This window comes from Schistocerca cancellata, chromosome 3 (assembly GCF_023864275.1).
Source record: "Schistocerca cancellata isolate TAMUIC-IGC-003103 chromosome 3, iqSchCanc2.1, whole genome shotgun sequence".
Taxonomy (NCBI): domain Eukaryota; kingdom Metazoa; phylum Arthropoda; class Insecta; order Orthoptera; family Acrididae; genus Schistocerca; species Schistocerca cancellata.
The window spans coordinates 560,333,658-560,356,667 of NC_064628.1; the positions used below are offsets into that span (position 1 = coordinate 560,333,658).

General features: G+C 42.1%; 1 protein-coding gene across 1 annotated transcript in view; it reads right to left on the reverse strand.

The window, feature by feature from the left end:
• Positions 1–4,871: 4,871 nt before the first annotated feature.
• Positions 4,872–23,010, reverse strand: part of LOC126176427 (esterase FE4-like) — a 100,182-nt gene continuing 82,043 nt past the window's right edge. Inside the window, exons 8-9 of the mRNA XM_049923584.1 lie at positions 6,340–6,472; positions 4,872–5,298 (exon numbers count right to left, since the gene is read on the reverse strand). Coding sequence (XP_049779541.1) covers positions 5,130–5,298; positions 6,340–6,472 — 302 coding nt within the window. The 3' untranslated portion in view covers positions 4,872–5,129. The remainder of the gene's footprint in view (positions 5,299–6,339; positions 6,473–23,010) is intronic.

Sequence of the window (23,010 nt, forward strand, 5' to 3'; positions counted from 1 at the left end):
GAAAAAAAACTGGTAAACATACATACATACCATAAGAACTACGAGATGTATCTCACAGTAGCGAAGATAAAGTGCCCATAGCTCTTCAGGTATGTTTTCTTGTTATGATCTACATTACCACCTCTGAAAGTTTGTTGGTGGAGTTCTGGTTTACCCCATATGTATAATAAAAGCAAACCAATAACCAAATAAAAGACTATGTATTTGAAAGACCATGTCTGAAATCGAAATCAGCTGCTGGGTAACAGTGATTGGTGTACTTTGCAATATACTCGGATGCTCTACGACATGTTGTTTACAAGTTTACCAATAATGGGTTCCTCATGACTATTACGACACTCCCCTTGCGTTGGCAAGCCTCTATTTGTTCTGGACTGACTGTACAAGGCGAGATCGTCGTTGAAAATATCCAAGTCCGCCACATCTCGCGGTTGCTGATCTGAAATCCACTAATCTGCTTCTTTCAGGTGGTGTCCCTTTCTCTGCAGTGGATGCACTGGTCGTGGGCTAGTAAGATCTGGAGGCAGATGCATAGTTGCAGTGGTAAACTGTGAAGAGTATCCTGAACTACTGATTTTGGCTGTAAAGAGTATACAACGATTTAAATTTTGCCATGTAATTATCCAGATATTCTGTAATGTCGCCACATATACTGCACTAAACGCTTCATTAGTTATATACTAATATCGCAATTTGATACTGTGAGGAACTACACAGAAGACACTTATTACACACATGTGTGACCTCACAATAACGGACGACGGACATGCATGTCTAAGCAGTAAGACTGACAGTAATTAACGAGAGCCACTTCCAGACTGTTAATCACTATGGCCACCAATACCGATTATACTTTTAGTACAAGAAATTCAACACTTAACGAAGTAAGTAGGAGGTACAACCGAAACACGTCTGCTCCTGATGGTCTCTCCTCTGTGACTAGCTTGTCAACTCTGACTTTCAAGCTGCGATACGAGGCAGGGATCTGAAAGTTTCTCCCTGATGTCTTAATACATATCCTGTTATCCTGTCCCTTCTTCTTGTCAATGTTTCCCTTATGTTCCTTCCTTAGACCAGCATTACTCTGTAGCACCACATCTCAGACGCTTTGATTCTCTTCTGTCCCATGTTTCCCAGTGTGAATGATTCAGCACCATAAAATACTGTGGTCCAATCGTACTTTCTCAGAAATTTATGCCTCAGGTTAAGGCCTATGTTTGAAATTAGTAGTCTTCTCTTGGCCAGGAATGCTATTTTCTAACTGGGCAAGTCTGTTTTTTATGTCCTGCTTGCTTCATCTGTCATGGGTTATTCTGCGCAACTGAGCTACCTGCTGTGATGTTCCTTATCGCGGTGTCCACATGTTCAGCGAATTTCAAACGCGTATCACACTTCCTCAGTACTTCAGTGTATCCCAGTTTCCTTCCACATTGATTCTTCTACATCATGCTTAGTTTCAGCCTACTCTTCATTATTACTAAATTGTGATCTCTGTCTACACCTATTCCTGGGTCTGCCTTAGAATCCAATATCTCATTTCGGAATCTCGGTCTGACCACGATGTAATCCATCTGCAATCTTCCCACGTCTCTATGCTTTCCCCACGTATACCTACTGCTCTTGTGATTCTTGAACGTAATATTCGCTATTACTAGCTGATATTTATTGAAAAAGTCAATTAGTCATTCCTATTGACTATCACATATTCTCTCAAACGCTTACTTCTACCCCTTCCACTACAATGGCATTTCAATCGTCCCTCTGATCATAAGATTTTCATCTTCCTTTTCGTACTGAATTATTAGTTCAATATCCCTATACACTTTCTTTGTCTCTTCTGCTTGCGACCTCGGGATGTATACCGGTCGATGTTGGTTTGCTGTCGTTTCTGATAAGAACTGCACTATTCACCACAACTCAGCCTCTACCCTACCTTCCTAGTCATAACTAACCCTATTCCTGTTATGCCACTTCTGCTGTTGATATTAGCCTACACTCGTCTGACCAGTAATATTTCTCTCTTTTCGATTTCACTTTACTCACATCCACTATATCTATACTGATCCTTAGCATTCCCCTCTTCATATTTTCTAGCTTAAAGCCACGTTCAAACTTCTGACATTCCACTACCCCGACTTGTAGAGTGTAACACTTTGCTTGGTTAGTCCATTTTTCTCTCGTCGCCACTTCCCTACCTGGTAGCCCCTCACAGAGATCCTGATGGGAGACTAGTTAGGAATATTTTGCCAATGGAGAGATCATTGTGGCACTTTGTCAATTACAGGTTACATGTCCTGTAAATACGCGTTATTTGTCCTTGATGCAATAGTTTCCATTGCCTTCTCCATTCGCAAAACGATGGTCATTGCTGATTCTTCCGCTTTTTTGCTTATAGTTTCGCACCCCAAGTGTAAGAGAATGCTCTGAATCTCTGTCCGTTCCGCCGTCATGAGCAGGCCGATAGTGGGACGGTAACGGTTTCTTATACTGGTAGTCTTCGGCCGCCATACTCGTATGCTCATGACTTTTACTTCAAATGTAAGAAAAGGCTAGGTTCGAATCTGGAACCCAGGACACTTTGATTACTAGACGCTACCCCCAGACAATGGTTCCACAGTTGTGCATTATCGGCTTAAAAGAGGAACCCTTAATTGTGGGTATGGAAAACAGAATGGCGGATGCTGTCCGGATACTACCCCACATATCGATGAGATGCTCCAGATGTATGTACATTGCAGCGGCCGCTGGCGTAACTGACTCACCTTCGTGTTTATACACTGTGTGGGACGTACATTGCTATCTGACTGCCTCCACTCGCTCTTTATCATCAAGCGTCAGACAAATACTGGACTTTTGAGTGGAGAGACCAGACGCCATTGTTCCACGTTCCATTCCATATTCTTTGCGGTCCCCGGTGTTTAGCAGGTTGTGTTGTTCCTCGGAACGAACAACTAGAGGATATTTGCTTGCGTAGCTTACAGGGGGTGTCGTCACAGCCCTCTAAGTCACCTACAAAAAGACATTACAGTTCCGAAGCATCCTGGTCGAGGTAACTGTAAGCCGTAATACACTCCTGGAAATTGAAATAAGAACACCGTGAATTCATTGTCCCAGGAATGGGAAACTTTATTGACACATTCCTGGGGTCAGATACATCACATGATCACACTGACAGAACCACAGGCACATAGACACAGGCAACAGAGCATGCACAATGTCGGCACTAGTACAGTGTATATCCACCTTTCGCAGCAATGCAGGCTGCTATTCTCCCATGGAGACGTTCGTAGAGATGCTGGATGTAGTCCTGTGGAACGGCTTGCAATGCCATTTCCACCTGGCGCCTCAGTTGGACCAGCGTTCGTGCTGGACGTGCAGACCGCGTGAGACGACGCTTCATCCAGTCCCAAACAGGCTCAATGGGGGACAGATCCGGAGATCTTGCTGGCCAGGGTAGTTGACTTACACCTTCTGGAGCACGTTGGGTGGCACGGGATACATGCGGACGTGCATTGTCCTGTTGGAACAGCAGGTTCCCTTGCCGGTCTAGGAATGGTAGAACGATGGGTTCGATGACGGTTTGGATGTACCGTGCACTATTCAGTGTCCCCTCGACGATCACCAGTGGTGTACGGCCAGTGTAGGAGATCACTCCCCACACCATGATGCCGGGTGTTGGCCCTGTGTGCCTCGGTCGTATGCAGTCCTGATTGTGGCGCTCACCTGCACGGCGCCAAACACGCATACGACCATCATTGGCACCAAGGCAGAAGCGACTCTCATCGCTGAAGACGACACGTCTCCATTCGTCCCTCCATTCACGCCTGTCGCGACACCACTGGAGGCGGGCTGCACGATGTTGGGGCGTGAGCGGAAGACGGCCTAACGGTGTGCGGGACCGTAGCCCAGCTTCATGGAGACGGTTGCGAATGGTCCTCGCCGATACCCCAGGAGCAACAGTGTCCCTAATTTGCTGGGAAGTGGCGGTGCGGTCCCTTACGGCACTGTGTAGGATCCTACGGTCTTGGCGTGCATCCGTGCGTCGCTGCGGTCCGGTCCCAGGTCGACGGGCACGTGCACCTTCCGCCGACCACTGGCGACCACATCGATGTACTGTGGAGACCTCACGCCCCACGTGTTGAGCAATTCGGCGGTACGTCCACCCGGCCTCCCGCATGCCCACTATACGCCCTCGCTCAAAGTCCGTCAACTGCACATACGGTTCACGTCCACGCTGTCGCGGCATGCTACCAGTGTTAAAGACTGCGATGGAGCTCCGTATGCCACGGCAAACTGGCTGACACTGACGGCGGCGGTGCACAAATGCTGCACAGCTAGCGCCATTCGACGGCCAACACCGCGGTTCCTGGTGTGTCCGCTGTGCCGTGCGTGTGATCATTGCTTGTACAGCCCTCTCGCAGTGTCCGGAGCAAGTATGGTGGGTCTGACACACCGGTGTCAATGTGTTCTTTTTTCCATTTCCAGGAGTGTATGTAGGTAGCGGACACCAGCCGATAATGTTGACAAAATTTCCATGTTTTACCTCTCACAATAGCAGGTGAATGTTCGAAAAGTGTCACTGTGGTTTGCGCCGATTAGTCAGGAAGCTTCTCGTGATGACAGTAATTTTGAGAAATCGCTTGTAGTTACGTTCGAGGAACATTGACAGACAACGGCCATCAGGAGTCGCTTCCTCTGGTTCACAAATTGGAGGCACAAAGCACTCTCCTCAAAGCATTTGTTAATTCAGCTGCACTTTTACCTCCATGATGCAGGCGACTGCTAGTAGCGATTTACCGTGGTCAAAAGAGCATCGAGAAAGGGTTTTCCGATCACATAAACACTATTCCAATCATGAGTTGTGTAAAACATTGAGTAGTATTTATTTTCATCTTTCAGTAAATGTCGGATAATTCTTTATACTGAATTAATCTGTATAGAACAATAAATGCTTATTCGTAAATGGAGTACTAGTCATTTTTACATATTGATAACAGAATACTAGGCAATCAAACGATTCTATGTAATTATAATATTTAATTTTTACAACGTTATAGTGAAGTTAATAGAGTAAACATTTCGCCTCATGTCTCAGGAAGCTTTCGGTTGTGAAATCTCTCCATATTTTTCTAGAAGTTATCAGCGTAAGGTTGTAACGGAACGTTCTGGTACCAGAAGTCCATCCGCTCTGCGTCTTTGTTGTGAGCGAGGGAGAAGTTGGACTGCATCACCATAAAGCTGCGAGTCACATTGTTGTAGGGCTCCCAGATCACAGGATCCGCCTCCGGGGTTGGATTTCTGCGGAAACACAAAGTTGATGTAAATCAGCTGACGCTTAGAAAGGTGTTAAGCACAGCAGAAAATTTGGGTTCTACACTGTTTCTTGAGTTCGTGACGTTCGTTTGGCAAATAGACTAGGGATTTTACGAATGCATTTAGTGGAGGCAGTAAAGAGGACAAAAGAATTAATGCACGCTTGCACTGCACGCTAACAAAAATACTCGTAAACAGGTAACGAAATAATTAATACCTCCTGGTGCAGGTGACGTGAACGTGGCAGAACTGTGATATCAATGTATTTACCGGCTTCTTAACTACTGCATAATCCACCAGTTCTGGTACATCCGTTATACGGCAATCTCATGGTGTTTGTTAAGCGTTTCAGTCGTCTACTAAGTTCGTGTGATTCCAATAGGTACACCATCGAGGTATATCGTTGTGGTGCAACTCACGAAAAAGTCATTTCGGAAATAGGCTGTAATGGGTTAGCGTTTATATATGGTATCTGACACTGTCAGAAAGCAGAAGACGAAGAAATATAGACATCTTAAAATTTAAATAATGAAAATTGTTTTATAACTATTATCCACGTCGCATACATTGTAAAACTTTAAATATGATGACTAGTTTCAGCTGACGAAGTAACCATCTTCAGATCACTTATGTAAAACGTGTGATAGCATATAACGTATTGAAAACCCTTCACCTTCGATGGGGCTCGACCTGTCATATATCTCTGAATAGCAATGTCATAGAGCAAGGTTTTGAACTAATTGGTTTTATCTTCATGGTTTATTCAGTTACTCATACGGACATACTCCCAGTTATATAGATGATACAGGAATTACATTTTTAATGATGTACGTGATTTAGGCAACTATAGTTTTAAGAAAGCGTTTAGAACGAATAGCAATTGCTGTAATTTTTAGCAAACAGCCGAAACTGTATTTAATGTCCTACTTCAGACTGCTGAGCTAACGACAGTGAAAGCAAAATTTGAAAAATAATTTTTTTAATCTGATTACAGAAGAAGAAAGAACTAATCATATCTGTACATACCCAAACTTAGCGAAGTTGGTCCAGTACCGAACCATATTCCTGCGCACTTGATCCTCCTCTGACTCTGGATCCAGGTTATATACAGTATCATCTCTCACAAAAAGCACGAATATATCACCAGCGTGATTCGTCCCTGAAAGAGGAGTTTGTGTTAAAACAGACGGTAGTATATTGTTAATGCTGTGGGAAATTGTTGATCTGGTTCTGAGGTGGTTATGGCTTCAGATATTTTAATATAGGATTGAAATTATCTTGTCATATTTCTGTCTCTGATATTATCTTGCGTTATTTTAGTTTGGTAAATAGGGGTGTCTCTAGTCGCTACCATTACTACGATTCTTCGTACAGAGTAGTTACTGGTGTCATTGTTGTATCTTTAAAACTAGGGATGGCCAATATCTCGGCTTATGGACCATGCCTGGGCCTGATTGCCCAAGCGATCAGACTCGCCTCACATTTCCTCCACCACCACACTGCGCTGTCAGAGTATAATAGGTAGTACGGTCGTACTGCATACGACTTGGTTTTATATTTCACATTTCTCAAGAACATAGAGGACGAACAAAACAAGTTTTCAGTATTAATTGATTATTTTTGGCACACTGAAGACATAATATAATTTTTATCTGCTGCAAACTGTCGGCATACGGGCAAAGGTAGACAATTTCACATAGTTTTGCACTCAAGTTGCCAAGTAATCGTAACTTATTTAATTCATAATTCAAAAGAGGTCTTTCACACAAATATGTCGATTGAAATACTGTAGCACTTTTGCAAACTCATTATGGAGACTTGGAAAATCTACCTGAGAAAAGCAATGAAGACATCCTGGACAGTTTAATGTAAAAGGCTTTATAATTAAAACAGGAATCGTCTTGCAATCCAGTCAGTTACATTTGCACATGGATAGGGGTGCTTTCAACGGAAACAGCTCAAGAACAGATGTCATGAAAAACCTTTATAGAACTATCGCTGTAATTATTGCTAGGTCACAATGAGTTCTTCAGACCTCACGCTTTCTTCAACGCCAGTGAGCTTAGGGAACTGGATTGTCTTTGTCAGAATGTGTCCATTCTACAACGCGATTTTCTTTTTAAACGCATCCCCATCAAGTCAAGAAACAGTTACCTCGAAATGTCTTGCTGTGAGCAGTTTGCAGTCAAGTCTACTTAAGATGCGAAGTCTGCAGTCCATTCCGGATGTTCTAATTTCGACTAAATGTACTCGTAGTCGCGAATATGATAACCATCAACTGTATAATGGAATGATGGCAATGAAAATCTGTTCCGGACCGGGACTCGAACCCGGATTTCCTGCTTATCAGGAGCGGTCGCCTTACCACCTGGCTATCTGAGCACAACTCACGGCCAGATCCTAATCTCCACATGTCGTCAACCGTTTGTCTACAACCTGTATTCATACATCCGTTATGTATATTCCCGTACAGGAGAGGCATTTTGTTTGAATGTCATTTGCTGGTGTTGGCGGTTAAATACAATACTGCAGTGCCTGTGTTATTCCGAATTACGATGCAATGTACCTTCACTGCAATATCGCGTTCTAATTTTCTTTAATTTTCTTTCCTGCTCTCCTTTCTCCTTCATAAATTGAAAGCCGGCCGGAGTGACCGTGCGATTCTAGGCGCTACAGTCTGGAGCAGAGCGACCGCTACGGTCGCAGGTTTGCATCCTGCCTCGGGCATGGATGTGTGTGATGTCCTTAGGTTAGTTAGGTTTAATTAGTTCTAAGTTCTAGGAGACTGATGACCTCAGAAGTTAAGTCGCATAGTGCTCAGAGCCATTTGAACCATAAATTCAACAGCAAGATTTAAATCGAAAAATAGGCCCAGGTATGTCCCTTGTCTCAACCAACGTACTTCCCAGTAATATATGATGCCTCCATACTCTCCGTTCATTCCAAGTTAAAACTGTTGAAACTGGAAATGGAATAATGTGCGCGACTTCAGATAGTTTACTATTCGTACCGCCAATTCCTTCAAGTGCTCCACGCCTGCAAATTTAGCACAAAGTGCTTGCTAATGTGCAGAACAATGAGTCCCTTCTGTCGACCTTTCGGAGTTCTTGCTCTTTCATTGTCGTCTAAAAGTGTTAATTATATCCGCAAAATTATAACGTTGTTTCCTAGCAAGCAAGCAGTACCCGTCGCGTATGCAAATTGAGAATTCTGGTCCCTCTTTTCAGTGATTCCCATTCATTTTAAGGGATTGTGACAATAGATCGCTAAATTGCCTCTTTTTTGTGCAAACAGCAAATGGACCTATGAACGTCTTCATAACACGAACAAATAGCGTGGAGTAAGTAGCACCGGCACCACGATTCTACCGAACTCAGAGAGTTGTTCCGACTGCAAAATGCCGCACCGCAATGCTAAATGAAATAAATGTACTACCGATAAGGACCGAGAAAAGCCCAGTGACAGGAGGGGCCATGGTCCGCACGCAGCCCGCACAGGCTGCACACGTGAAGCTTGGCTCGCCATGGCGAGCCCTGCTTTAAACCAGGAGAGCATACACTTGTGTTCATAATCGCGATTAATACCAAAGAACAGTTTTTCGATGGCAATAGGTCTCAAGTTCTCCCCTTTGAGGGCGAATTACTAGTCTGAGTGTTTTTAGGAAATACATAAGCAAGATGCACTTTGTTTTGAATTCACAAGTAATTATTTTATAGCTCTATGTGACCATGGTGTAACCCTGGAATTCTCTTCACTTTTATGGATGAAAATACATCAAATGTTATCTACATCGTAACAGACATAATGAAGTATTGTGTGTCATTCTAGGCGACCACAGTTTGATAATTTATATTGCAATGACAGGCACTAAACAAAAAATTGTAATCCCTCTAACAAGGAGGTAAGAATCATTCTGATAATTACATAACTGCAGAAACCATTCCATAACGTAACTGAGCTTGCTGAATTATAAAAAGCATTCTAGACTGAATTTCTCTTCGAGCTGATCTGCATTATTCTGTTGAAACACCAAGATGGACGAGGAAAAAGCTGTTGAAATCACGCAAAGGATCTTCATAAATTCATATGCTGTTATTTTACGGATTCCTTCGACCGCTCAGAAAATGACGGTCTTACTTTACCTTAAAGTTTTTAAGTTTTTATTATTAATTTATTCTTCTCCACTCATATTAATAATCATTTCACAATAATATTTCCTATCTAAAGTCTTCACACTCCTTACACATTCCTTTTAACGAGGGCATTCATCACGAAGAAATAGTAGTCAACACTATATAGAGCGTATAAGGCTGTCGTGAAGTTACAACGAGAGGCGCTATATTGTTGTGCAGTGATAGTAATGACACAAAGCAAGATTGAAGCCACTTATTTGAGGATGCTGCCAGTTCTTCAAAATCATGAAGGATGACGCAGAGATGAATGACGTGGGATACGGATTTCGTTTATGGACGCTCTTCAGAATCTTGCGTTCACTGTTCATGAAAGCACCTTGTGGCAGTCGATAATTTTCACTGGAGTGGCTGTATCTGAAGCCATTCTTATCAGTCCATCAGACACTCAGTACATAATTTATTTGTTCCTTTTATAGCTTTAAGTATTGTCTTGAGTTATTCAACATCCATGAGTACCATTTCACTTACGTCCTCTAGAAGGAGCATTAGTACATTAGTAAGGCCCTTGTTTACACATATGTTATTGCTTGTTGTGGTTTTATGACACTTCCTACATTCTTCAGAGTCTCTTCTATGGATCTATGGAACAAGAGAATATCTAATGTAATTTTATCTAATCTACATATTTCCAAAATTAATGGCGAGCAAACAAGAACTTCAAGTGTGAAAAACGAAGTGGTAAGCAGAGACTCACAACAAAAAAAAACATTTTGAACGACAAGAACAGTATCTGCAACAAGTAGGATTGAAACAACAGCAGTAAACATGAGAAGAAGAACACCGATATCAGCTGGTGGAACAGTTTCGTGATCAACAGCATTCGGAATTTCCAGAGTTTCCATAGCCCCTAAATCTATAAATGTTATAAACGTAGGTTTGCGTTTCTTCAACGCATATTCTTAGATACGTCGTAGGCTCAGTATTGCCTCACGTGCTGTAACACTTTCGCAGAACCTAAACTAATCTGCGCTGAGGTCGTGTTAAAGATCTACAAAAACTACGATATAGACGACCTATGACGACAGCAGCAAGTCCAGCGAACTCCAGTGCTGTGTTAACAACAATTCACTCTCTCTCCGCATAAGTCTGTGAGACAGTGTTCCCGTGAAACCATGGTGAGTCACTCAAGTGATCAACGCTTTCTGAAGCGTGCGCAGTGTAAGAGTTGCATGTTAAATCTGCTATACGCAATTAACGACTCCGACACAGATCGTAGAAACGAGTACTGCGAGTGACTTAATGGTAAGGTGTGTATCAATCAAGTGTTTGCAGAGATGATTGTGTGGGACGCAATTTAAACTCTATGGGACAATATACCGCCAAAATTACGTCTACTGAACGGCCTCAAATCTGCACGTAAATGTGGAGAAAGTTGTGAAGTAACTTGGAGGGAACGTGTGGTGTGAGTTATATTATCGGGGTTCGATTTGGCTGTTCTTTGATGGCACAGGTATGGGTGAGGTGTACCTTGAGAAGCTAGAGAGATTAATTTTATCAGCCATCTGTGAGATGTATGGGGACGAAAGGTTTTACTGTCAACAAGAGGACGCCCCACCACACTGCCACAATCGTTTCACGGAGTACCTCTACGAAAATGTACCGCGTGATGTAGAGGACGAATAAGTGCCGTCAGATTCCACTATTTTCTCCAAATTAAGGTCTCTGAACTTTTATCTTTGAGGAGCACCAAAGGATTTTTGTTCGACAAAAACCACGCACATTGGATTAGCCTCCAGAATGCATCTAACATTCCTGTACACGAATCCAGCTGGACACACTGCAGTCGGTAGCCGGTGCAACAGTTCAGCGGCATTGCCTGTGTGTGGATATTAATGGTGGCCCCTTCGAACACCTGTACTGCTTTTGATAATTTGAACTTTAGGCTGTATTTTCAACGAAAATGAGACGTCAATTAATCAATTATTATCGGAATTATGGGCAATTAAACAGTTTATGTATTTTTAGGTCCCTCTATATTCTTTCAATTTATTCATCATCTGCTGGGATAGTTGTCATATAAGCCTTTACTACTGTAACAGGTGTCTGATTAGTGTCTATATTGTTTACGATAATGCTTTCACCACGGTTTTCTTAGCAGCTTACCCGCATTCCTATTTTCTTAGAGACCTAGTCCTGTATTATCCCTATTTGATTTTGTATTTATAACAACGTACTGATCTAGCAGAAGTCATGATATTCTTTCCACCGTCACTAATACTCACTATATCTATCCTTACCCTACTCGATTCCCTTTTTATATTCTGTAACTCACCTTCTCGAATAAGGGATTAAACATTCCACACTGTGGCCGACATAATGCAAGCTTTGTTTTACCTGATGACTAAATACTCCTGAGTATTCCTCGCCCTGTGATCCTACTAGTGGGACTATTTTACTCACGGAGTATTTTGCTCATGAGGATGTCATCATCATTAAGCCGAACAGTAGCGTTTCATGCTCTCGGGAAGAAATAACGATTGTAATTTCCCCTTGCTTTCAGTCGTTCGCAGTACTAACACAACAAGGGCAATACCATATCAGTCAATAATGTCGTTTGTTGCCTCTGCCACTACTGAAAAACCTGCGTCCCTCTTCGCACTTACCTCTCCACAGTTAAACCAACTGAAGAGAAGAAGTCTGTAAATGAATCAGCGATCATTTTATGGCACTTTATTTTTAAAGGTCCGTCTAGGTCACATAAAATCACAAGTACCGGTTCCGGCCGTTGCCATCTTCAGATCCGTTTCAAATAGTAGAAACGCTGTCTTGTAACAGCACAAGTTGTACTAACTGAAGAAGTTTCTTAAAAAGTTAGTGATAAGTTAGAAAATCAAAAAATCACTGAAATAATTAACGGCCATATGTACCATACCAGTATTATGGTGTAGTTATCAACGTCAACCTATATGTCTAGGTGTATAGTAAGTGTTGGTAATGGGATGGATGCCTGCTGTATTTATACAAATAACTGAGGCCAGTAGAGGGCACTAATTCTAAGATAAATGAGTAACAAGTATTGTAAATTGAATGGTTAAGATACGATGTATATAGTCATTAAACAAAATTATTTCATATACCAAAAAGTGTTGCGTAAGGTGCCACAAAGACAGTTATTGAACCTACTAGAAGAATTTGAAATTTATGTTGCAACGTCCCCTTTGAAGAACTTATACAAGACTGTGCTTAAACTGACACACAATATTTTTTGTTTTAGCGCAACGCAATCTGACTTTCAAAAATCCCTACAAATAAATGGCCCTGACTAACATTAACCTATACGTTTCACAAATCACTTACCTCACAAAAATCTTCGTTACTCCAGCTACAGCAATACAGCGAGCGCCACTACTGCCAGCTAAATAACAGATTCAAACTACGGAAGTCACTAACTACTGATAGGCATAGTTAGCAAATTAAAGATTTTAATAGAGAACAAACAATGTATTTACCTTAATAGTGTTGAAAAATCATAATATACATAGCAGTTCATGACATCCAGTATTGGAAATTTCAAAACTCCGCCATTTCTCTTCCCACATCCACCACTGCTGGCGGCTCACCTCCAACTGCGCAACGCTACGCGCTGTTAACATCCAGCTGCCCAACACTACAATGGCAGACAACAATGCAAACTAGCCACAGACTGCACACAGCACAGCCAGTGATTTTCAAAATGGCTCTGAGCACAATGCGACTTAACTTCTGAGGTCATCAGTCGCCTAGAACTTAGAACTAATTAAACCTAACTAACCGAAGGACATCACACACATCCATGCCCGAGGCAGGATTCGAACCTGCGACCGTAGCGGTCACGCGGTTCCAGACTGAAGCGCCTTTAACCGCACGGCCACACCGGCCGGCAGTGATTTTCATACCGCGCTACGTAACGTTGCCGATAATAAAACATAAACAGCCTACTTACATAGCCCCCATGCTCCCCACAAAAAATTTTACAAATTGTTTTGGGCAGTGGCCAGTAATGATTTGATAAAATTTTTCATAATTACAATAACAAAAATATCAAATGCACACACTTATTAATACAATGTTGGTCAAAAGCTAAAATTTTCTCACAGTCCATAAAGACAGTCCTGATCATTCTTCAAAGTAAAACTGCCGTTTCTTTTCTCAAAGTCAGCAGTATAAGAAAATGCACACGGAAGTAGTGGATTTCCATGCAGTCTTGAAGAAGTAATGTTGTCCTTCCAACGGAAAGACAGTGCTGACTCTTGACATGCTGACAGGTAATGGGCCACAACAGAGCAAACCCACAACAGAGTCATTCGACGTTTTGAAGAATATTGGTAGGTAGGTCATCACAGAGCAGACCCACTGTAGTGGTAGAGAATATGGTATTGGTGGGCCACCAGAGGCGCAGACCCACTGCAGTCCTTGTAGAAATAATGGTATTGGTGGGCCATCAAAGATGTAGACCCACTGTAGTTCATGTAGAGACGGCCAGCAGCCATCTGTTGCGACTGTGCAGGTGCACATTTACCATCGAAGAGTCTTGTGGAGAAGATAGCAAGTCCATAAACCACCACTTGTACACTCACGAAGTTTTTGTAATTGTCCTTAGAACCAGCAATGCTGTTATCCAGTCCCTTGCTGAATTAGTAACACACGTGGAAACACTAACAGTCCCAACTTCTCACATATTGTCCATATACTATGACCAACAGAAATGTGTGCAGTGAAATGAATGCTTACAAGTTACTTAATTTGATGAACTGGTGTCAATTACAATATTATAACATGAGAATACAATTACAAAGATACAAAATACATCATTAAAAACATAACAATACAGATAACATTCGTAGTACAAGCTTTACAAAGGAATCGAAATAACATATACCTGTACATCAGTGTTACAGGAATTATGACATGAGTACATACATAAAAGATCAGAATAACTTTCGAAACATCAACTTCACACATGAGCATTACAACAAAACAGAATAAATAATGTCTAAACATCTTTACAAAGTAAATAACATATTATTAATGCAAATTATATTTGAGGATAACAGTATTCCTCATCATAGTGAATGTAGCTGAGTATTAGAAAAATTCTACAACATAAATCGTATCAGATAAACACATAAAGACAGGAAAAACACAAATATACAAGGGTACACAAACATATAGTGGGATAACACAAGAGGAAAGGGCAGGGTTTGTTTTCAGTGTAACATTTGGTACAGCAGTTCAACCCAAAACTTCGTTCCATAGATCTTTCGTCTTATTTCAACATTTGTTTCCACCAAAAAAATCCTATCCAAGCATGCTTTCTGTATTTATAAGTTCACACATTTCTTACCTCATTATTTATTTTCCATTATCTTACCTCATCATTTATTTCCAAGAAAATCCTACCTAAACCTGTTGTCTCTAAACCCTACTTTTTTGTTCATATCCTTTTTCAAAATACTTTTTTGGCCAAATCATTTTCTTATAGCTTCTCAATGTACACTCCTGGAAATTGAAATAAGAACACCGTGAATTCATTGTCCCAGGAAGGGGAAACTTTATTGACACATTCCTGGGGTCAGATACATCACATGATCACACTGACAGAACCACAGGCACATAGGCACAGGCAACAGAGCATGCACAATGTCGGCACTAGTACAGTGTATATCCACCTTTCGCAGCAATGCAGGCTGCTATTCTCCCATGGAGACGATCGTAGAGATGCTGGATGTAGTCCTGTGGAACGGCTTGCCATGCCATTTCCACCTGGCGCCTCAGTTGGACCAGCGTTCGTGCTGGACGTGCAGACCGCGTGAGACGACGCTTCATCCAGTCCCAAACACGCTCAATGGGGGACAGATCCGGAGATTTTGCTGGCCAGGGTAGTTGACTTACACCTTCTAGAGCACGTTGGGTGGCACGGGATACATGCGGACGTGCATTGTCCTGTTGGAACAGCAAGTTCCCTTGCCGGTCTAGGAATGGTAGAACGATGGGTTCGATGACGGTTTGGATGTACCGTGCACTATTCAGTGTCCCCTCGACGATCACCAGTGGTGTACGGCCAGTGTAGGAGATCGCTCCCCACACCATGATGCCGCGTGTTGGCCCTGTGTGCCTCGGTCGTATGCAGTCTTGATTGTGGCGCTCACCTGCACGGCGCCAAACACGCATACGACCATCATTGGCACCAAGGCAGAAGCGACTCTCATCGTTGAAGATGACACGTCTCCATTCGTCCCTCCATTCACGCCTGTCGCGACACCACTGAAGGCGGGCTGCACAATGTTGGGACGTGAGCGGAAGACGGCCTAACGGTGTGCGGGACCGTAGCCCAGCTTCATGGAGACGGTTGCGAATGGTCCTCGCCGATACCCCAGGAGCAACAGTGTCCCTAATTTGCTGGGAAGTGGCGGTGCGGTCCCCTACGGCACTGCGTAGGATCCTACGGTCTTGGCGTGCATCCGTGCGTCGCTGCGGTCCAGTCCCAGGTCGACGGGCACGTGCACCTTCCGCCGACCACTGGCGACAACATCGATGTACTGTGGAGACCTCACGCCCCACGTGTTGAGCAATTCGGCGGTACGTCCACCCGGCCTCCCGCATGCCCACTATACGCCCTCGCTCAAAGTCCGTCAACTGCACATACGGTTCACGTCCACGCTGTCGCGGCATGCTACCAGTGTTAAAGACTGCGATGGAGCTCCGTATGCCACGGCAAACTGGCTGACACTGACGGCGGCGGTGCACAAATGCTGCGCAGCTAGCGCCATTCGACGGCCAACACCGCGGTTCCTGGTGTGTCCGCTGTGCCGCGCGTGTGATCATTGCTTGTACAGCCCTCTCGCAGTGTCCGGAGCAAGTATGGTGGGTCTGACACACTGGTGTCAATGTGTTCTTTTTTCCATTTCCAGGAGTGTATTTCTTCCAATTCATCACAGCTCGTTCTCTCATATAGCCTACGCCATCTTAAGCTAACTTAAATCTACTGAGCTCAGATGCTAAACTAAGGGACAAGGCAATGCAGCAGCACATAACAAATTAACACAAACAGCAAGGACAAGAAAAATACAAATTGGCAAAGTAAGCAACAATATTACAACTAATATAAGGCAATGTGCAGCAAACAAGGAAAATAAATCAGTAGTAAACTGGATTAACAGAGTAAAGCAGACAAGGGAAATGTATATTCTCATTTTAATGTATAAGTAATTAAAATGGTGCACCACAAATTATTCTACAAAAAAATTACCAAGTAGTTGAAAAGAAAATTCCATATACAATTCCTGTGAAGGGAAATGTCTTTGTGCTCCCCCTTTTTTGGGAAATGTATTACAAAATTAGAAGGAAAATTGTTGCTGGAATTCTGCAAGAGGAATGGGCTGACGATCGCAAATTCCTGGTACAAGAAGAGAAGTAGTCACAAAATAACTTGGTACAGTGGGGACTGGTCCCAAACTTCAGTAGTAGACTATGTACTAGTGGATAGGCAGATGATGAGCAGCCTCACAGATGTTAAGGTCGTTCCATCTGAGGCCTTAGACAGTGACCATCGGCTGTTGGTAGCCACCCTGAGAGAGAAAAAAGATAGGAGGGCAACAGGTATACAGGAGAAAAGGTTGAAGACATGGATGCTGAAAGAGGATGAACGGAGGACCCAGTACCAGACACTGATCAGGAAGAAGCTGCCAAAGGAAGATCAGAGAACAGTGGAAGAAGAATGGGGAGATTTTAAGAGGGCCCTAGTTGAGGCAGCTGAGATTGTGTGCGGAAGAACTAGCACAAAGAGGAGAAGTAAGGAAACCCCATGGTGGAACAACATATGTAAAGAGGCAGTACTTCGAAAGAACAAAGCCTTCAGAGAATGGTTCCAGACCCGAACAGAGGAAGCTAGGGTAAAATATAAGGAAAGCAAGAAAGCGGCACAGACCATAGTAAGGGCGGAGAAGAAGAAGTGGATGGAAAAATGGACAAGAATGTTAGAAGAGGACAGTGAAGGGAACAAAAAAGTACTTTACACCATGGTAAGAAATAAGAGGAAGGACAGAAGCGAGTGCCTGAGGATCATGGATAATAATGGAAGAGTTGTGGAGGAAATGCATGAGCTCAAAAAGATTTGGAAGGAGTACTTTGAAGATCTGTTGAATGCCGCCAAGCGGGTAACTAACAGCGATGGAGAGCCTAAGGCAGCAGACGATGATAATAGTGGGGAAATTGATGATCTAACTTGGAATGAAGTGGAAGAAGCCATAAAGAGGATGAAAGGGGGCAAGGCACCAGGTTGGGACGAAGTAACAGTGGATATGATACGAGCAGCAGGAGAAGTAGGAACCCAGTGGCTATACAGAGTGCTGAGGGTGGTGTGGAAGGAGAACGGAATTCCTGAGGATTGGAAGAAAGGAATTATAGTCCCGATCTTCAAGAAAGGGGATAAAAGGAGATGTGAGAACTACAGAGGAATCACCCTGCTATGCCACTGTGGAAAAATCTATGAAAAGATCCTGGAGAAGAGAATAAGAAGCAGTATTGAAAGTAGACTGCAAGAGGAGCAGTATGGTTTCAGACCGGGAAGATCAACAACGGACCTCATATTTGCGGTAAGGCAACTGCAGGAAAGGCACTATGAGTACGGGAAGGACTTAATCATGGCCTTTTTAGATATTGAGAAGGCGTATGACAGTATCTGTAGGGACAAGCTCTGGGATGTGCTGAACGCAAAAGGGATAGATGAAGAGATAACACGAAAAGTCAGAAAAATGTATGAGGGAAGTGAGAGTTGTGTGAAAGTGGGGAGGGAATGTACTGCATGGTTCAAGCTGGAAAATGGGCTGCGACAGGGAAGTGCACTTTCGCCTTTATTGTTTATTATTGTTATGGATGAAATCCTACAGCAAGTGTCAGATGCAATTGGAGATCATAAAATGAAAGCAGTGCTTTTTGCCGATGACCTGATGTTATGGGGAAATTGCGAGAAGGAGGTGCAAGAGCAGTTAGATGCATGGGAGGCAACGGCAGCACAATATGGAATGCATTTCTCTGCAAAGAAAAGTAAAATAATTGTCACAACAAGGAAGACGAATAGGCCAAATGTGGATATAACTTGTGGAGGGGAAAAACTACAAGTGGTAGAGAACTTCAAGTACCTGGGAAGCGTGATTGAAAGTAAGGGGGGAAACGCAATGGAAATAAATGAAAGGTGCAGAAAAGCAGGGCAGTTCTACAAATGCATTAGGGGGCTTATTTGGAGCAAGGAGATGCCACAGAAATCCAAGGGAATTATATACCGAACCTACTTTGTCCCCATATTGGCATACGGAAGTGAGACATGGGTAATGCACAAAAGCGACAAAAGTAGAATACAGGCTAGCGAAATGAAGTTCCAGAGGAGCAGGTTGGGTGTAACAAGACGAGACAGATTGCGAAATGAGTATGTGAGGGAAAGACTAAAGGAGGAACCAGTACAGGACAGGATAGAAAAATCAAGACTGCAGTGGTATGGACACATGAAGAGAATGGATGAGGGAAGAATTCCTAAGAGGATGTTTGATCTGCAACTGGAGGGGAAGAGGCCCAGAGGAAGACCAAGAGATAGATGGGTGAAGGGAGTGAAGGAATGTGTGACGAGAAGAGGAGAGAACTGGACGAAGGTGGAAGAGGGGGAATGGTGGAAAGACAGAACACGATGGAGAGGCTTGTGTTCCCGACAGACCCAGCCAGTGGCTGGAAACTGTCCAAGATGATGATGATGATTACAAAATTAGTATTTACTGGATCTGTAGACAGAAAATTTTTATATTAGTACATCTATAAAATTCTATTTTAACCAATGCTGCAGTGCAGCCAGAAACTAGATATTAAAAAAAAATGAAAATATGTACAAAGGAAGGCATGAAACATCATTCATTAGGTATATGGCATTTCATAAAAAAATCTCTCAACTATAAAGACAGTAGTCATAATCAGGTGTATAGACATAAAATATTTCTCGTCATTTCATTAGGCATTTCAGTGAATCATAAATTAAGAGCTCCACAGTGTAATCATATGTTTTCAAGTTTGAGTGTGTTGTATTTGGGATGCTTTCTACAAAGGAATGTCAATAGCGAGGATAAGGGCCTCCCCTTTTTTTTTCTACCTGTGCCTCTGAAAAGGCACACCCTTGTTCTCCAGGCATCTGACGCAGCTGGGTGCCTACGACGCATTACCTGCAGGTGTTCACTTAACTTTCTTATGGAAAGATTTACGACTGCAGTTTCCGCTACAGTGACAGTCTCATATACAAAATTTCATGGGTCGAGAATTTGCGTTGCAAATGTGTAGAACAAAATCTTATGAATATAACAGTGTCCAAAAAATTTTCGCCGACATTGTGATACATTCACGCATTTACACACATTTCATAACTCTTAAAGTACGAGTCTTGGTTTCCAACATCCTTTTTCACAAGTCAGAGTCCCTAACCACTACTCATTATTCCTTACCTTATTATACATATACATATTCGTCGACACTTCTTCAATATTTCATCATAAGAAATACGTAGCATAATCAAATTCCTCATATACGGTAGCATCATCTTATTGATCATAAACATATCTCAACAGCATAATACACATCGTTGTCATAATAATAACATCATAACACTTCAGTCAAATCTCAAAAACGTCGTAGGTTTCTGCAATAATTTCAAAACCTAAAGAAAATTCTCTGCTCATTTCAGTAGTGTCATCTACCTGAAACGTACTTTAAAAATCGGGATCCCATACCAAATACATCATTCAAAGCTCTCATAGTATCACAATGGTTCCGAAAAAATATGAACAGTTCACAAAATACAGACAAAATACAATTTCGTAAGTGTGAAGTTATCCAACGGTGTAATTACGTAAACATGTGTCACTGACGTAGTAAAAAAGTTTGTCTCTCTCAGTTAAGTGATCAGATAGCTATGTAATTTATGTGTTAGAGGAATATGGTACCGATGTGTAAAGTTGTATAAGCAAATACCATATTAGCTAGGGCTCCTTGTGCTTGCCAAACACATGATACACAAAGTAAGCGTGTACCCCCCTGAGGATTAATGTAATTATACCCTCAGGTGTTACAGATTACAAGAATGGAATGAAATGTATTACGGAAAACCTTTGTATCATTGTACTTCAAATATCTTTAAAAATAAATGACTTAAGTACAAAATTAATCACTGAAATACGTGTCCTGTAGCGTTAAATGTGCATCTTGTTGTAAGATAATCTCTGTGGAAGTGTCGTAGCTATTTTCCTCCGAAAGCTAAGTTCTGCAGAAGTCAATGTACTTACCTCATGATAAACAAAAGTAAAATGCTTTGCATATAGATATCTTAGTTATTACGCTTATTGTTGTGATGAAGAAATTACTGTGCTGTAACGTATTGTTGTGCTACGGAAAAAGCTGTCTCATTGTAGCTATACCACAAAAGTTACTACTAAAACATGTTTTACTTTCCAGAATAATTCAGAAAAACTGTGCAGATATAAAACAGAAACACCGCAAAATCAACATTGTAAATTGTCACACATTAGTAGCATCGTGGTATAATCGTGTAGCTGTCACATAAACTAACCACTGTGTCATCTGGTATCTCTCAGAAAGTACTTTAATTCAGAATGTATTTTCAAGTACACCAAAATGTTGCATTAAAATCTCATTAGCAGTACTGGTAAATGTTCTCAGTATGTGAGCCTTCTAGTCGTTACGTAATCATGCAACTAACAAGCAAGAATGTACACACACAATAACACTGTGTCGTCTGTTTGCAATAACAATGCATTCGTAATTTCTGTTTAAATAAGTTCTCTTGGTTCTTGATTGGATATTTAACTTCAAACATTGTTGCATGGTAACAGTTTCTAAAGCATACTAGTAACGTGAAGTGAAACGTTTTATGGCAAAGACAAAGTTAAAAAGCAGATTATCTTTCAATAAACGGTTTTACATGTGAAATGTAGTGTAACCCTTTGCTCTTCGTAGTACGCAGAGTTCCCACTTTAACGCAATTATCATGTGGTATACGTCGGTAAAGGATACTGGAATTTTTCTCAAGGTTAGCGTCTATGTTATTTTTCCCTGAGCCAGTGGGCGCAGGTGGCTGCCTGCGGTGCGAGTCATTGTCTGTTTCTTTGTTGGCGCGCGCCGTTACTGGGATTAGGAGACCTAACTTCTACAAATTCATGTTGTCGAAAGTGCCCTGCTCTATTTGAATCCTGCCAGTTCTGATAAAACTCAGGTCTGTCGTTATGATTATATCGTCTGTCGTCATGTCGGTAGATTCCATAGTTTCTTTCTTGTCGGTCACGTAATGGAGAATTTCTCCCTGAGTCGTAACTGCGCACTGGACCGTTGCATCTAAAGTTATTCTGTCTCCCTTGATAATAATTATTTTGGTTCCCATATTGTCTGTTTCTCTGATTGTCTCTGTGATAGTCATTACCGCAGAGAGGTGATCTTTCCCTGTAATTATTACTACTCTGCCAACGGTTGTCATACGAGTGGTGTCTGTTTTGGTCACAATTTACGTTGTAAGAATAGCCTTGTCGTGTCCATTTATTATTTCTGTCATCGCAGAATTGTGACAGATGTGACCTGTAATTGTTGTACTCCTGTTTTCGCGTTCCGCGATTGTCAGTGTCAATTTCCAGTTCTTGTAAGAGCCCCTGAAAGGCTTCAATGTCGTCTTTGCAACGTCCTGCTAAAATAATATGTCGTAAATGTTCAGGCAATTTGATTAAGCAAATGCGGATGAGTTCTGAGGGGCTGTATGGGTTTGAAAGATACTGATTCTTGTGCAACATGTCTTCAAAATATTTCACAAGATTGGAAAATTCAGATTGTTCGAAATGTTTCATCATTATGATGCTATGTTTTACTCGGTCTTGTGTGGCTTGAGACCAGTATGCTGAGAGGAAGGCATGGTAAAATTCTCCTTCACTGTGGCAATCGTGAATGACCGATCGCATTCTTACAGCTGGTTCATTCTTTAAGTAGCCACACATAAATTCTAATCTGTGTTCTAATGACCAGTTGGGAGGAAAACAATGAGAGAATTGATGAAGCCATGCTTGTGGATGAATGTCGTTGTCAGAATTCTTAAATGTTTTGAATTTACGTGTAGTAATGAACAGCTTATAGTCAAAATCATCATGTCGGCGAGTCGCATATCGGTCATTGTTACGTCGTTTCGGCGGTTCCATTTCAAAATTCGGTGCACCTTGCCAATTTCTTTCATAATTTCCGATGTGCCCTGTGTTATTATTTTGTGGCTGTTCTGTATTTCTATGTCCCTCTTCCCGTATTGGAGCGCGAGTGTCCTCTCAAATACGTAATTCTTGTATTACCTGTGTCAGCTGATCTTGTACTTCCCGGATTTCTCTTTGGTGTTGCGTATTAATTTGATTCAGATTTTGTTTCAGTTTCCTAATTTGTTCACACTCTTCTGTGTCATTAAAGGCTACCAGTTTTGTGTCATTCAGATTATCATCTACCTTCGTAG